The sequence below is a fragment of the Empidonax traillii genome, unplaced genomic scaffold (assembly GCF_003031625.1).
Source record: "Empidonax traillii isolate 1590-97213 ecotype Southwest subspecies unplaced genomic scaffold, ASM303162v1 scaffold801:size538433, whole genome shotgun sequence".
NCBI lineage: Eukaryota > Metazoa > Chordata > Aves > Passeriformes > Tyrannidae > Empidonax > Empidonax traillii.
In genome coordinates this window covers 125,667-140,555 of record NW_020955994.1, presented here as the reverse complement: position 1 = coordinate 140,555, position 14,889 = coordinate 125,667, and the positions used below count along the sequence as shown (strand labels likewise).

At 39.1% G+C, this 14,889-nt stretch overlaps 1 protein-coding gene across 3 annotated transcripts in view; it reads left to right on the top strand.

Annotated features, from left to right (window-relative positions):
• The window catches only part of RSU1 (Ras suppressor protein 1), a 103,211-nt gene that overhangs the window by 27,847 nt on the left and 60,475 nt on the right, over window positions 1-14,889 (top strand). For all 3 annotated transcript variants that reach the window (XR_003573233.1, XM_027901611.1, XM_027901612.1), the window contains exons 5-7: window positions 1,692-1,810; window positions 3,282-3,364; window positions 3,637-3,751. Coding sequence is in view for 2 of the 3 variants with exons in the window: in XM_027901611.1 (XP_027757412.1) it covers window positions 1,692-1,810; window positions 3,282-3,364; window positions 3,637-3,751 (317 nt within the window). In the remaining variant the exon portion in view is untranslated. The remainder of the gene's footprint in view (window positions 1-1,691; window positions 1,811-3,281; window positions 3,365-3,636; window positions 3,752-14,889) is intronic.

The following is a 14,889-nucleotide window of genomic DNA, read 5'->3' as shown; positions in this document are numbered from 1 at the left end:
TCTTCCTCACCGTGTTCTTTGGTTAAAAAGGGGAAGGCTGTCAGGGCCACTTAGTGAAAAACCCTGTTCACTACTGAAAAACAATCAGCTTTAGTTCTATTTGCTGTAAAGAACAGGTTTTAAAACAGTGACAAGTCTGCAGTAGCAATAGTGGAGAGGGGCTTTCTGTATTTTAATAATTACTACTATGCAGCAATAGTAGGTGTATGCCCATGACAGGACTCCTTACGGGGGATGAGGAGGAAAAAGGAGTTCATCTGGAGTTTAGCTACAGAGAGCTGATCTTTGCAGGTTCTGGTGGTGCTGGCTTATGCAAAAGTGGGAGAGAAAGGATGAGAGTTTGTGAAAGAAATGGTGTATGTGCTTCTCCTGCCTTTGCTCCCATGGATGTATAGTTTCTTACTTTTGGGTACCCAAATTTGTCAGTAGGTTTACTGGCATTTTTATAGTTTTAAGTGTTAGATCATGCTTCATACATTCAAATAACATCTCCTCTTGACTTCACTTGTGACTGTTGTTTTAGCATCAAAAAGAGAAAATTCAGAATATATTTAGAGATAACATCTGAAAGGTCATCTTTGTTTCCAGTCATCACCTAACAGTAAACTCATGTTCTTGACAATGGCTACCTGTACAGGCTCTTCCTGAAGATGCCTGTCTTCTCTGTTCCGCTTTCAAACCCGTATAACAACTAAAAGCAAGATACATACACACAAGATTTATATTTGGTCTACGTGCAATAGGAACAGTATGAATAAGAAACTGCCGGTAGTTCTTTTCTGTTTATATGATAAACAACCAGAGCTCTAGTTCATACACAAACAGTAAGGTTCTATGAAGAGATCTCCAGCTCTGTGCGTGCCTTCACTGTTGCAGCAGCTCGAATGATTATCTGGATCACCTTGTTCAAGCTTTTTGAGGTCAGAGAAAAGTTACTGTATTTTGTGCCTTGTCTGCTCCAGGTTATCAGAGAAATCTCTTCCTTCTCTTAGTTTTCCTCATGTTCTGGCTGTTGCCAGTGGGAACTGCTATCCTAAACCCTCTTAAGACTGGCTGATTGAGCTATATTTAGATTAACCCTCATCAATCACAGGAGAGACATTTTATTTACTTGGTGCTCCATGTGCATCAATAGTTATCTAGTGACACAGATTTGCTGTTCCTAAGAAGGGGTTTGAGCAGCAGTTATCAATGAACACAAATACTGTGCAGTTGAGGTATTCTTCTTTGTATTTGGTGCCACGGTGAAGAACTGTGTGGTATATTGCAGAATGGCACGTGGTCAAGATGATGTGCAAAAGGGTAATTTGTAGTTTAGCTAGTCATCTACAAGAACCAACTTCCTCTGTGGAACACTTTTAGCTGAGTGTAGCACCGTGATACGTCTCTCCCTTGTGCTGTATGTTTCAGATGTGGCTGCTGATTGACATAACAGACAGAATCCCTCGCGAGTGCTTAAGATTGGGTATATTTATTGTAGTGAAAGATTAAAAAATGGTCTGCTTTGCAAGAGGATTGCTCAGTATCTTGGAGCATCAACCCCTTTTCAAAACAAAAGGAGATCTTGGTGTAGACTTTTTTTTATTTTATGGAAAAAAAACAATGAAAAAAAATGTTGTGGCCTGTATTATTCCTACTAGATGAAGTCCATACTGATGTCATGTTCTTTTTTTTTTCCTCTTTACCTACAGCATGAACAGATTAAACACCTTGCCAAGGGGATTTGGATCTTTACCAGCTCTAGAAGTTCTTGACTTGACTTACAACAACTTAAATGAAAATTCCCTACCAGGAAACTTCTTCTATCTAAGTAAGAAACTTTTCTAAAAACCTTGCAAATCTTCATGATAAGGTGCTTTGCTTTCTGCAGTTGAAATTTATTTGCTGGAGACTAAAATGCAACAGAATTCTTTCTGTTATTTATGTTTTTCTTCTAATATATCTTGAATACTTCTACATAGCACAGCAGTGTTCATCACTGATATACAGTCACCTGACACCTTTGGACAGGAGAAGACCTGCTTTTAGTTCTTCTGAGTAATATTTCCTTGGGTCCCATACTCAGTTAAAACTTTAAACTTCATAGAGGGTTGCAAGCCTCAGGGGAAAATAAACATAACTGTTGTATGTTGAGTCTGAAAACAAATGTGTTCCTGATGGTTCATTACTGAAATAGTTTTAACAGTGTGTGGATGTTGAAGTGTCCAGTATGTTAAAACAGACACTAGGGTTACAGAGCTTGGCACAGGAATGGTAGAGCTAAGCTAAGCTGATCTTTGCATATGTTAAAAATACACACTCAAGTTAAAAGAAAGGTATTGTAATGCATATGTGCAAAATGGTTGCCTAAGCAACTTGAATTCTGGCACTTTCTGGATTTCAGTGATTCTGCTGCTTTACTGGGCTTTTCCATGTACTCTGCTGAAGTGGCTTCAGGTTCAGTGCATTCAGCATCAAAGTGACAGGCGAGGGGAGGGGAAGGAGTGCGGCTGTCTGAGGGATGTTGTGACTGTAACCTGGCAGAGGAGAATTTTTAAGTCAGCGTTATTAAAATTGGTCCCATTTATTGAAATGAAAAGAGGAGGAGTAAGACAAATGGGATCTCCTCTGGTGGGGAGGAAAGGTTTTGCTGATCTGACCACCTTCTTTCCTGCTGCACCTGAAAGTTCTTTGTGAGTCTCCATTTTAAATTTTTTTTCCAACTGGCATGTATGCTAATTCAGTAATAGCAAGCTACATGATTTTTCTGGGTCGTCTTTTTTTTTTGTGAATTTCATAGAGACTTATTATTATGAATTATACAGTTTGAGTCTTCTCTATTGCTCTAATTTCAGATCTCTTTGCCAGTGTTAGGTTGTGCTTTCTGTAGAGCTTAACGTAGATGTGTATCTGTCCAAAAAACTCAGATTTCTTTTTTTTAAATGTTTGTTTAGGATGCAAATTGATGTAATAAATAAGAATCAGGGGTAATAAAGAGTAATGACTGTATTCTGACATCTGAGCATTCATGCCATATGCCAGAATAAGCCAGAGCTTACTATTGCAGAAATTGTTAATTGTGCCAGTCCTTTTGAATATAGATGTTTTCCTGAACTCACCAACAGTACAATAAGCCAGTAAATCTAAGTTTGACCTGCTTGTTATTATTGTGAGCCCTGGGTATGTCAAAGGCTTTTCACCAAGTCAGGGTTATTAATCAAACCTGACTCCTTTTTATTGATTAGACCTCAAATGGTTGGGTTATATGCCACCCTGTTTATATATTGCTATTTAATTTGCAGCCACCCTGCGTGCACTCTATCTAAGTGACAACGATTTTGAAATCCTACCGCCAGATATTGGGAAGCTCACAAAGTTGCAGATAGTAAGTAATTTATCTAAATTCTTGGAAAATCAATTCACTTTTGCAACACTTGTAGGAATAGAATCCAGTCAATTTGAGGAGTAGTTGGCTACGTTTGCAGGAATAGACCACTACACCTGGAACTATTCCTTGTTTACCAGAAGACAGTTGTAAATAAATTGGAAAAATTGAGCATTTAGGAGAATGGTGGGGGTAAGAGGGAGTAGAGTTCTCTTTTGGACTGCTTTACAGTAACCGAAAATTGTTCTGACTGAATTTATTTTTGTTCTTAGCTGAGTCTTAGAGACAATGACCTGATATCACTGCCTAAAGAAATTGGTGAGCTCACCCAGCTTAAGGAACTGCATATCCAGGGAAATCGTCTTACTGTGCTGCCCCCAGAACTGGGTAAGATTATGGATGATCATTTATTTATTTGACTAATAACAATGATGATGCACTGTATTTCCTCTGAAATGATTATTTTTAAGTAATCATATAAGCTAATATTTACTCTCCCTTGAGAAATACTCACTTCTTTACTCCTACTGGATGTACAGGAGGAGCCAGAAGATGATGAGTGTTTAATTTTATTATTTTTTTAATGTTACATATTTCATGTATATTAATACACCTGACTGCCAAATTGTTTATAGCATCTTGCTTTATATAATGTATCATAAATATTGGGTCTGCAAAACAATTCTTGCCTCTGACTGGGTTTTGAGAATACTATTTAGATTAGCCAGAATTATATTAAGCAAAAAGGACAGCAGCATAAGTGGCTTTTTAGTGAGTGTTCCTGTAAAAATGGAAGCTAGATCAACTAGAGTGAGATATAGGTAAATTAGAGGAATTTTTTGTTTTTCAGTAACCTGCCTTTCTTAGTGAATTGATAGCTTTTTCACTTAAAGCAGTGGAGCAGGTTTGTGTACTCTGAATTTGTGATATTGGTCATTTAAATACAGTTACACGTGGCTTCTTTTACCTATAAATTGGAGTTTTTATTTGAAACTTAAGTATTGATTTTGCTGAATTTGCATTGCAGTATTCCACTTTATATGAGGGGCATTGTCCCTGTTTATCCCAAGCCAGAATTTGGTTTCAGATCTTTAAATATTTAAAAATATTTTCATTGGGAATAATGTAGCTCCCATAAGTGCCCTGTGTTTGAAACACCTGTTACACAGGGTCTACTCCTTTTTTTTTGTTATTGTGGACTGTTACATGCTAAAGCTTCTTTGTTTCTACTGGCACCTTTCAAGTAATAGTTCCCAAAACTCAGAAGGATAGTGACTGAAGTTAGGGTAATAAAGTAAAATTATTTGTTGTCATAAGAACTTCTTTTGATGCACTGGAGAATGTGACAGCTATGTGCTTAAATGTGACAGTCTGCAACGTATGCTTTGTCTGTGTCCAGAGTTCTCCCTCCTAAATTTTTAAAATTGAATTATAATGTACTCAGAACTATCCAAATACTTTTTGCTGTGCATGTTGGATAAATAGCTTTGCAGTGAGCAGGTCCTATTTGCATTAATTTGAGCTACTGCTGTTCCATTTAAAGTAAACAGTCTTTTCTCTCTTATTATCACTTTCATAATTAAAGGTGATGAAGGCTTTTGACTGGCTTAGTTTGGGCACTGGTGGACAGCAGAGAGTCATTACATGTTCATTTACCAGGGAGATGGGCACAATATAAAACATAGGATAAAACAGTGTATTTGAATGAGGAGAATGGCATGTGTGTTACATTAAACATTTTTCTAAAGGTAATGGAAATAAATGCAGAAGTCATGGAGAATGGGGTATGAAAAAAGACCATAGGCCTTGGGATCACAACTTTGGTATGGAGAGAGATGACAATAAATAAAACCCTACAGTCTGCCTGTAATGTCACCCGATGTGATTGAACGTGGCAGCAGTGGAAGGGAGATTCGTATTACCCTTCTTTGTGTTTAGCAGAGAATACCTATCACTGATTTGAGAAAAATATTCCTGCCCTGGAGGAAACGAGGGCACTAAAAGAGTGCACTGGTGGTCTTGTTGTCTGTAAATACAGTACATGTGAGTGATGAACACAGGAAATGGCCGGGAGTAGGTGGGTGGAATTTGCAGCTTGTTTTTATCATTTGTCTCTCAAAACCTTGTTCATGAGGAATGGTGGTGGGCAGTCATATATAAACTTTAGAGAGGCACTGGCATTTTTTTCCCTAGCATTTAAAAGGTTATGTGCTGCGTTGCGAGACAAATAAATCATGATTCACTGCAACAACAGAGTTGCAGTCAGTTATATAAATTGCCAAGGAGGCACTAAATCTGTCGCTTTGTGTATTCTGACCATTTAACAATGAGAATGGTGTTTGGAAAGAACGCTGAATAGAAACAGGAATGACATAAGGGGTGGATGCAATTAGTAACACCAGTGATGGTGTTTTAATATTCGTTGCATGGTCATCTGGGTGCACCCCTATGTGCCACATTAAAGAATTCTGTAGCAGACTCAGGAGTGTAGGAGTGATGTATGGTGCAGAGTAGCACATCTTCACAAAGATGTAATGCTGTAAAACTAAATAGCCACCCAGAGAATGTAACCAACTTATCTGTAGGTTTGAGTTTTTGATGTGAAAACAATGGGTATGATTTTTAAACTCCAGATTCTAATGTTGCTTGTGTGCATTACCCTGCTGCCAGTACACATGTGTGCACAAGTACACAGACTTTGCTCATGTTCATGCATATGGAAGAACAGAGATTTCTAAGAGTACATTTCTGATTACCATCCTCCTTTTCAAAATTGAATGTTGGCATCTATGGCTTGTAAGTTGCTATTCAATACTGTTCTAGTTTATCAGATAATTTCCTCAGGTAAAAGGAAACACTATTAAAAGTGTAAAGTTACATACATATTTGAAAGGGAAAATTCAAGCTTGTTAAAAATAAAGATCTTGATGGGGTAAGTAGCCGTGTTCCCTTTTAAGGAGCATGACACATTTTGTAAATTAAATCTGTCTGTCAGAATGGCTAAGTAATTCTTTCATCATTCTTTAGTTTTGAACAGCTAAATTACCTTCTGTGGATAAAGAATTGGCTTTAAATATAAAGTTCAAGGAATCCTTCCAAAAGTCTCAGCATTTCCATCAAAAGAAGACCTTTTAAAATTTAGGCTTTTGAAATGGCTCTAGAATTTGTGAATTAATATTATATTACACAAAGTAGTTGCTGCAGTCGTTTGCTCAAATTAATATTAATTGAAATAGCAGTTTACTTAGGTAATTATAACAGGCATGTGCAAACACAGGAATCACTTACTTCACAAAAGATATTTCTTTTCTAAATACACTTGACGTAAATGCCAAACTTTTCTTATTTTAGTATAAATTGTCACTGCACTCTGCCTATGTCACAACACAGCACTGCTCCCACCTGCAGTACAGGTCACTGGTGCTTGTTGGAAGCCTGAACACCCTGGGGCTCTTTGGACAACAGTTCTGAGCACTGGAACAACTAATTGATACCTTACAATTTAAAAAAATTACATGTTTCTGCTTTTGGAACTAAGGCAAAAGTGGATAAACAAAGTAACTTGCTTTCTAGGACTGCTGATGTAGCAGTCATCAGTGAAAAGTAGAAAAAATATATTTAACAAGATAGGCTATGCAGAGGCTATTTATGTAGAAAAGCTTCTGTGAAAATCTGTGAATATTCTAATTGTAATTCTCATTTTAGGTTCAAGTTAAAAAAAAAAGAAAAAAAAAAAGGCAAAACCACTAAACCCCAGCACTTGTTATGTAGTTAGAAACCAGGACGATTGCGGAGAGTATTTGATGGGGATTAAGGTGTATGGAAGAAGGTAACTCTGCAGTTTCATTATACAAAGGAAGATGTTTCTATAACCCATTATTTAGATTTACACCACAGGCATTCTTTTCCTTACAGTGCTGTAATTCTGGCCAAACTTTTCAAGATTCAGATTTGATCTTGCTTTAGTTTTTAAAATATACCAGCCTTACTGTCACTTCCCAGATGACTACAGTGTGGGCTCTCCTAATGTTGACTGTACTCTGATTATAAGTACAATCAACATAATAATGATGTTTCTTTGAGCAGATATTTCATCTGTTGTGTTAGAGTTGTAGTAGGTAAGAATACCATAATTAGAGCCAATCTGAGTAAATGTTGCATTTGTGGTTATGTATTTGGTTCATTTTATGTTTTTCATAGTACTTAAAAGTGGTCTCGCTCTTCTGAGTTCTTGGCAACCTGTATTTGAATGGAAGTTTCAAAGGTGTGGGGCAAAAGCAATGCAGTGAATCCTTTTTGAAGTAATTTTTTTAAATTAACTAGATTTTGGTCTGATAGGAACCCTTCAAAGAGAGAATGCTCTGTTGAATTCCCGTGTAATTGAGAATCCCAGGGGACTTTCTGATGCTAGAAAAAATGCGCAATATATTTCAAAATAAATTGGGATGCTGATCCTCTAAACCTGTAATACTTCCTGCACCATTAAAGTGTCTTTGATGTTAAACTACTTTGACATCACATGAATTTCCTTTGTTCCAAAACCCGTCTGCTGCGTAGTGTGTTCCTTGGGTTTCTTCACTGGGAACACTTAGCAGTGACTGTCGGTTTGCCCCTTGAGATCCCAGTCAGTGCCAGGCATTTGTTACACAGAGCAGGGAAGGAAATGGTATTTCCAGCACAACATGTCACCTTTCAAAGAGAGATTGGTGAAACTTAGCAGTATTTGTAAGTCTTCTAGTAAATGGTCTTGCTCTTGTGTGAGGATGTGGGAGAAATGGATTTAATCAAGTCATAAGTAATTTAAAATAATTTTAGAAAGAATATAGTTTTTAAAAGTACATTTTGAAATAATTTCTTGATTTTTTGTCAAAATGCTCTTCTGCCTTTCCTCTTAGCTACAAACACGACGGCATCAGCTGGGCTGGTTGCCCTGGTATCTGAAGGCTGTGTGGTGGAGTTTGGCTGATGAAACAGCATGATTTGTCATGCGGGAGTACAAGCCATTAGCAGAATGTTGTTAGGAGAGGAGTACCTTGTATGCTACATTAAATAAGTTCCTGGTTTATGGCTTTCATCTGTGAGTGTTGTTATTATTTACTCTTTCTGCGAGTTATCCTGCTAAGGTCAGGTTTGTTGTGTCTTATGATGGTAGAAATTTCCAGGGCTCTCTCCTTGTTCTCAGAGAGTTAACCACTCCTCCAGTCACCTGAATATGAAAATGCAAGTTTGCCCAGCCAAGTTAGGTCTATAGTCTGCCTATAGTTAATACCTGAAGTATGGTTTAAGGCAGTAGTTCAGCATTTTATCCATTCTCTTGTCTTTCCCAGGCTTCATCTTCAGCCCTGACACATGCTGAAGTGTCAGGCTTCCCATTATAATGATTCTGGCTGACCTTTGCTATGACGCTGGAATTTTGTATAAATATCTCAGGACTACATTCACTTTGTTTTGTACTCTCTCCTATGAAATGTGCTTTAGAGTAAAATTTTCTTTCAATACAATTGTAATAGCTGTAGCTGAGGGAGTACCAGTTTGCCTTGTATCGCTTCACATTTAAATCAAGGGTAAAGAATTCAAGATTTAGTTGGCCTGCTTTTACCTTATTTATTTCAGCTGTGTTCCTTTTACTAAAAGTTGAAGCAAATGGAGTAGCTGTTATGTATTAGTACCACAGAATATCACAGATGCTTTATTTAACCTATAAAAGTGAAGAGTGAGAGGAAACTTGGCTGCTGATCCTCACTAACTCCATGAGAAGAAAGCACAGTTGGTCTTTCTCCCTTGTAGATGGGCAGAGGGAGCAGCAATGTTTTAGAACTAACTCAGCTTAGTTCAGCACTGAAAAAAAGAATGAATTTTGACAGTGATGAACTGTTTGAACAAGACACCACTGGCAGAGCCTCCATCTCTTGATGTTTTTCAGATCAGATGTTTTTCTGTTTGAAAAGTCTCTGTAAGCTCTTCAATTACTGAACCGACACCGTGATCTACAGTTAGATGTATTCAAGTGAATTCTGAAGTTGGGGTATCATCTCTGAACTCGTTACTGGAAATTATCATTTACATCTAAGAAGTTGTTAGGATAATGTGTGATATTGCAATATCTGCACTCCTGTTTTCTGTCCCTGAAAGTAATTGTAAAACTGAGGATGGGCTTAGGCTTCAGTGTTTGGCTTTCAGGTTGCTCCTTCAGCCTTCTTTTGTCCTGAGGCTTCCTGTCTAGCACTCACATGTGAGATTACATGCGCTCTCATCTTTGTGGTTAGGAAAGGAGCCAGAGGAAGATGTCCAACCTGCTTCTGTCTGATGGATACTCTGGAGTATCTGGTTAATTTGCATGTACTCAATCTGACTGCTTGTTATTTGAGACCTGAACCTTTTCCCCTGTTGTGTAGAACTGCCACAAATGCTATTTTGGGGTTCTCTGAAATGCTGGTGACTTGCAGTGATACTGTTAGACCTTCTCCAGTACAAGAATGTAGAGGTGAGAGAGTAAAAGTGTTGCTGGGATCCATCATCTGGAGGCATTTCAGTCTGGGTTTAGACTTACTAGTTGTTCTCTTTTAGTACATAGAAGCTCATCAATAACCAAATTTACATTTTTGACATATGCTATGGAGATGTAGATTTGTTTATCATAGTGAATATTTCTATGACTATTACTGCTGGTTGCAAAGAGATTGAGTCATACCTCACTTATGTACAAGAAGACTTCGCTCTCTGTTGTCTTACTGCTGCTTTATAAATACTGTTTAAATCTACTCTCTTCTGTTACTAATCCTTTAAAAATGATGGAGGTCTTCAAAACAGAGATGATCTTACTTGTTTATAGAAATTATATGAGTTACTGATGCACAGTCTACATGTGCTTAAGATCAGGGTAAAAATAATTTGCTTTTTATAATACTTTGTGGCATAGAAAACAGTATATATTTTCATTTTTTTACATAGATTTTAAGACATCATTCACAATTAATTGCGTTGGTATAATTTTTATGACATAATAGTCATGATATTTCTTCCACTCCCATGCTTAAACCAATCTCTCTCTCTATTGAGACAAAGCAAATGCCACAAAAGTAATAAAAATTATAAACCCTGTAGTGTAAGGCAAATCTAAAACAAGCCAGGACAGACGTATTTTTACATATAACCTAAGTTTAAATTTAGTGTAGTGGATTGATCCCTTACTTAGCGTTTAATAAAACAGGATTCAAAGGTATTTATATCCAAATAAATTAATAAAACTAATTTTATTCTTCCTGTCGTATGTATGACTGAGAGTAAGACCTTTGTGTTGTAAAGGGAAAGAACATTTAAATTGCAGTCTTAAGAGGAATCACTAAAAGGGATGTGTTAAAGCTTGAGGACTCTTCTTGAGGTCAGTGAAGTAGAGTCTAGGCTGGGGTGTGAGTCAGAGTATCAACGGGACACAGATGTGAAACTCAGTGGTGTACGGGCTAACATTATTTCCATTGATTTGAATGAAGTTCCACTGGGGATGAATTTAAACCATTACAAAGAAGTGTTGATCTGGCATTTTACAGCTAGGATCATGTTTCTTATGTTGAATGCCAGTGTTCAGTTCTCAAATGTCAGAGTTGTTTAATTACTTAATTTCACCTTATAATTTTTGAAAGTGTTGCCAAGGGGTGTTCAAGTGGAAAGGACCAGTCAGGTTTGTGTTCATTCTGTTTTCTTTTGTTTGTATTTAAGTAGTGCCCATGTACCCAAGTCATACTTTACTGCATGTTAAGTATACATATATGGGGTAAACGTTGCACACTTCATACATCATATATCACAAGAGGATGAAGGGCTTGTAGTTGTATGTAAGAGGTGCTTACAGGCTGGATCTAATGGGCAGGAGGAGCTTGGGAAGTCTGGAAACACCCTTGGTCAAAGTGGTAGGTAGTGTTATTACTGGCTCTGACAATTACCGTCTGCAAACATGACTGTGGGAGGCATCATTTTATTTTCTATTATGAGCTCTTTTCTGACCTTTGCAGGCAGTTGAGCAAAACATGAATGTTCACACAAACCACTCTTTATTTCAACAGCATTGAAGGAAAATAATAAGAAACATTAATGATCGTGTTTTAGCTCAAATGCAGGATAGGTTTATTGAGACAGATGCAGGAAAACTGTAGCTGCCTTCTTTTCCTTTTAATGTCAGTCAGGATGGCGTGTGCTCAGTGTCATATGAGATGTGCCTTTTGTCCACCCATGGCGGTGGAAGCTCTGAATGTAAGCAGTGATAAATGGTACTTTTAGTCAATGGATGGCGTAAGTTAGAATATATTAAAATTAAAAATATGCATACTTTGATTTTGCCCTTGAATTTTCAAAAGTTCCAGTGTAGATCTATTTACTGTAGCTCTGAGGTGGCAGCTAATAAGAGATTCGGGCAGCAAACAGTTTTCGGGTCACAGCTTAGTAGTTGGGCATTAGGAGCAGTTTGGCCTTAAGGTGGGTTAAACGCAAGTTAACACACTGGTCCAATCAAACTTAAGGCTTCAGGATCATCTTTAGATACAATGAGTGCTGAGACAGGAATAAAAATGCCAAGATCAGGCATTTTTAAGATCACGCAGCTGGCTGTTCCTTTTGGAGGTCTTTTGGTCATTCTGTGCGGGTCATGCACAGCAGTCAGCTGTTAGATCTCTGCTCTTCTCTTTCCAGACTGTTCTCTTTTCTGTGTCTGCTCGCTGGTAGCAGCATATGTCCACTTTGCATTCTTCCTATTTGGAAATCTATGTTTAGTCAAAGTAGAAAGTGTAAAAATAGTATCCTTCAGACTTAGGACTTTAGACATGGTAGACCTGTGTAGTTTTGATCATTTATTAGAATAGTTTTAGAAGCACTCAAAAATAATGCGAAAAACATTTCTGTGATTTAGAAAGGGCGCTGTGCTGACTAGTCTTGGAGATAACCTGTCGTTCTTCTCTTACCAGAGGCATATGATTGTGATGTATTTTGGTGGAGCCAATCTCCTTCAGTAAGGCAGAATATCAAGAACCTTAAGTCTACAATGAAGAAATACAATTTTAGTCAACAAGTTATGCTGAATTTTAGAGATGATAAATATTTTTTAATAGACTGATGTGCATGGAAAGAACAAAACAGTAATGACCAATGCAATCTCCAACCCTAATACATTTTGTGATTGAATCTTCAGTGCTGGATTTTTACTAGAGGCAATTTGGTATTTTGCTTACTAAAAATATCTGAGGGATTTGATGTGATCTGTGTAGCAGAACAGTATATAAATTTCCTAAAGCCCTGGGGATGGTGTTCTGCTGATGCTGCTGTTAGACAATATGCATGAAGGCGCATCTGCCATAGCTTTTTCCCTAGTGCATGGCTCTAGTGCTGCAGGGATGGAATAATAGCATTTCCTAACATGGTGCTGCCATAAAAAATCATCTAGGCAAGGAGACTACTGGGGGTGGGGGGGACAGGGACACACCTGTAAGGTGTCCAGTTGCACAGCTCTCCTGTGGTGAGCCTGGTATCAGAGCCATTGCTTCAGGCGAGTGTGAGCATCTCTTCCATGCCCTTGGCTTTGTCTTGGTGCTCTGCAGCAGAAGACTGCACGCAGTGCTCCTGTGTTTGGTTACCCCTGCATGTACTGTTCCTGAGATGTTACTGAGACTTTGGCCTTGTGCTTGGGACTGCTGGATGTCCTGCAGCCAGAGCAGAATTAGGTACACCCTTGATTCACAGATTTTTAAGCCATAAGCACAGAAAGGACACCAGGATATGGCCCCAAGCAATGTACAGTGCAGGAGTGACACGTTTCCCTTCTGTCTCAGTTTTAATTGTGCAGCTTCTTTGTGCTCAAGTGGCTTGCCTTATGGCTGGAGGGTTAGACTCCCATTTCCTCCCTAGTGCTGATGAGGTGGGGCAGTCTCTCTGTAACTCGTTATCCTGTTTAATTTTCTGTCCATTTCTGTCCTTTTTTTCTGTATGGAAATTTTGTTATTGAATGGGGAAGATTATAAAGCATCGGTTGCCCTGTCCTTCCTGCCTTCTGTGAGGAAGCCCACTCCCCTGCAGAGAAGCACCCACTTTCTGCCTGGTGCTTGCCATGAGGACAGACAAGTTGTTCCTTTTCTCACCACCACACTTGATTAAATTCTTCACTTAAAATCCCTGGGCTCTCGCTCCAGCTCTAGGTGGCCGGTGGGATGGGCTGCCAGGCCAGCTGCTGCTGGCAGGGCTCCCTGAAGGACATCCTGGACAAGGAGGGGTGGATTTCAGTACAGATGCTGAACTTTTTTGTGTCCCTGTTTCCTCTGTAATTAGATTAATTAGGGTCTCTGCCTTCCTCTTCCCTCTGAAGGTAAAAAGTAATAATTGTACCTGCCTCCAGCATGTTTTGGAAAAAACAGAAGACAGAGGAAAATAAAACTATTACATTGGCATGGGGACCTACAGGTCATTGTACTTGAGCATTCCTGGTTTTGCTGTAAGATTTCCTTGGCTGTAGTAGAGTGGTAATTATTAAATTTAATTACAATTAATTACATTTAAACAGGCCAAGTTGGTATTAAACGGGTATTAGAAATGAAATGAGCACACTGCACTGTGGGAATGGAATGTGTGGCAACCTTGCCTGCATGGTAAATTTCTGACACAGCTTGGGTCGAGAGGATTCAGGCAACACCTATTGAGATTTTGGGAACATGTGTCTTAGCCCTGTAGGCGGCACTGAACTTGACCCATGATGGAGCCAAGCTTGCCTCCCTACATTTGACTGTTTTTATTAGTTGTACACAGATTGATCATTTTACCCTGATGCAGTACCTGCTGAGTGCTTACGGTGTTGGTAGTTTTGGAGAGCAACGTATGGGATTTTTTGCAGGTAATAAAATGGGATATCCAATTTCCAGTGCAAAGCAAACCCCTGAGTGATACATGATCTTCACAGCAGCCCTGGTCAGAGGGTTACGGCTAATCGCCTTGCTGGCCGGCTTCCCCGGCAGCCTCCACCTGAGAGCTGGATAGCGAGCAGCACCAGCCTGCGCCTTCAGCCAGCACAGATTCAGATACACTGCTTTCTAGCTTATTAGGTCCTCTTTGTCACAGTGCTTAATCCTTTTTCCTGATCCTTGTTAGAACAGGGCTGCCACGTCCTTTAATAAAGGAGACGGGCGCGAGGCTCCTAACGAGGCGCACTGGAGCGTGCGGAGCGCGGGCGGCTGCAGCCTGACTGACGGGCTGTGTGCGACGTCCCTGCTGCTGTGAGCTCAAACCAGCCTGCCACAGACAGCTGGCAGATGAGCTTGTTAAGGTAATGGTGACTCGGTGATAGGCCAGTATGAGATGCTTGGCATCTTTTCTCACAGTATAATAGCCTGTCTTTAATTGTTGTTAACCCCTTTTACTGAGGGAAATGCGCCAAGGATTAGCTGTCAAAGTAGAATGTGCAGCCGGAGTGGGCAGCAAGCACAGGGCTCACAGCAGCTCCCGTTGCCTGCACTTAAACAGGCATTTCGTCTTGGAAATTTAGTACATCAGGT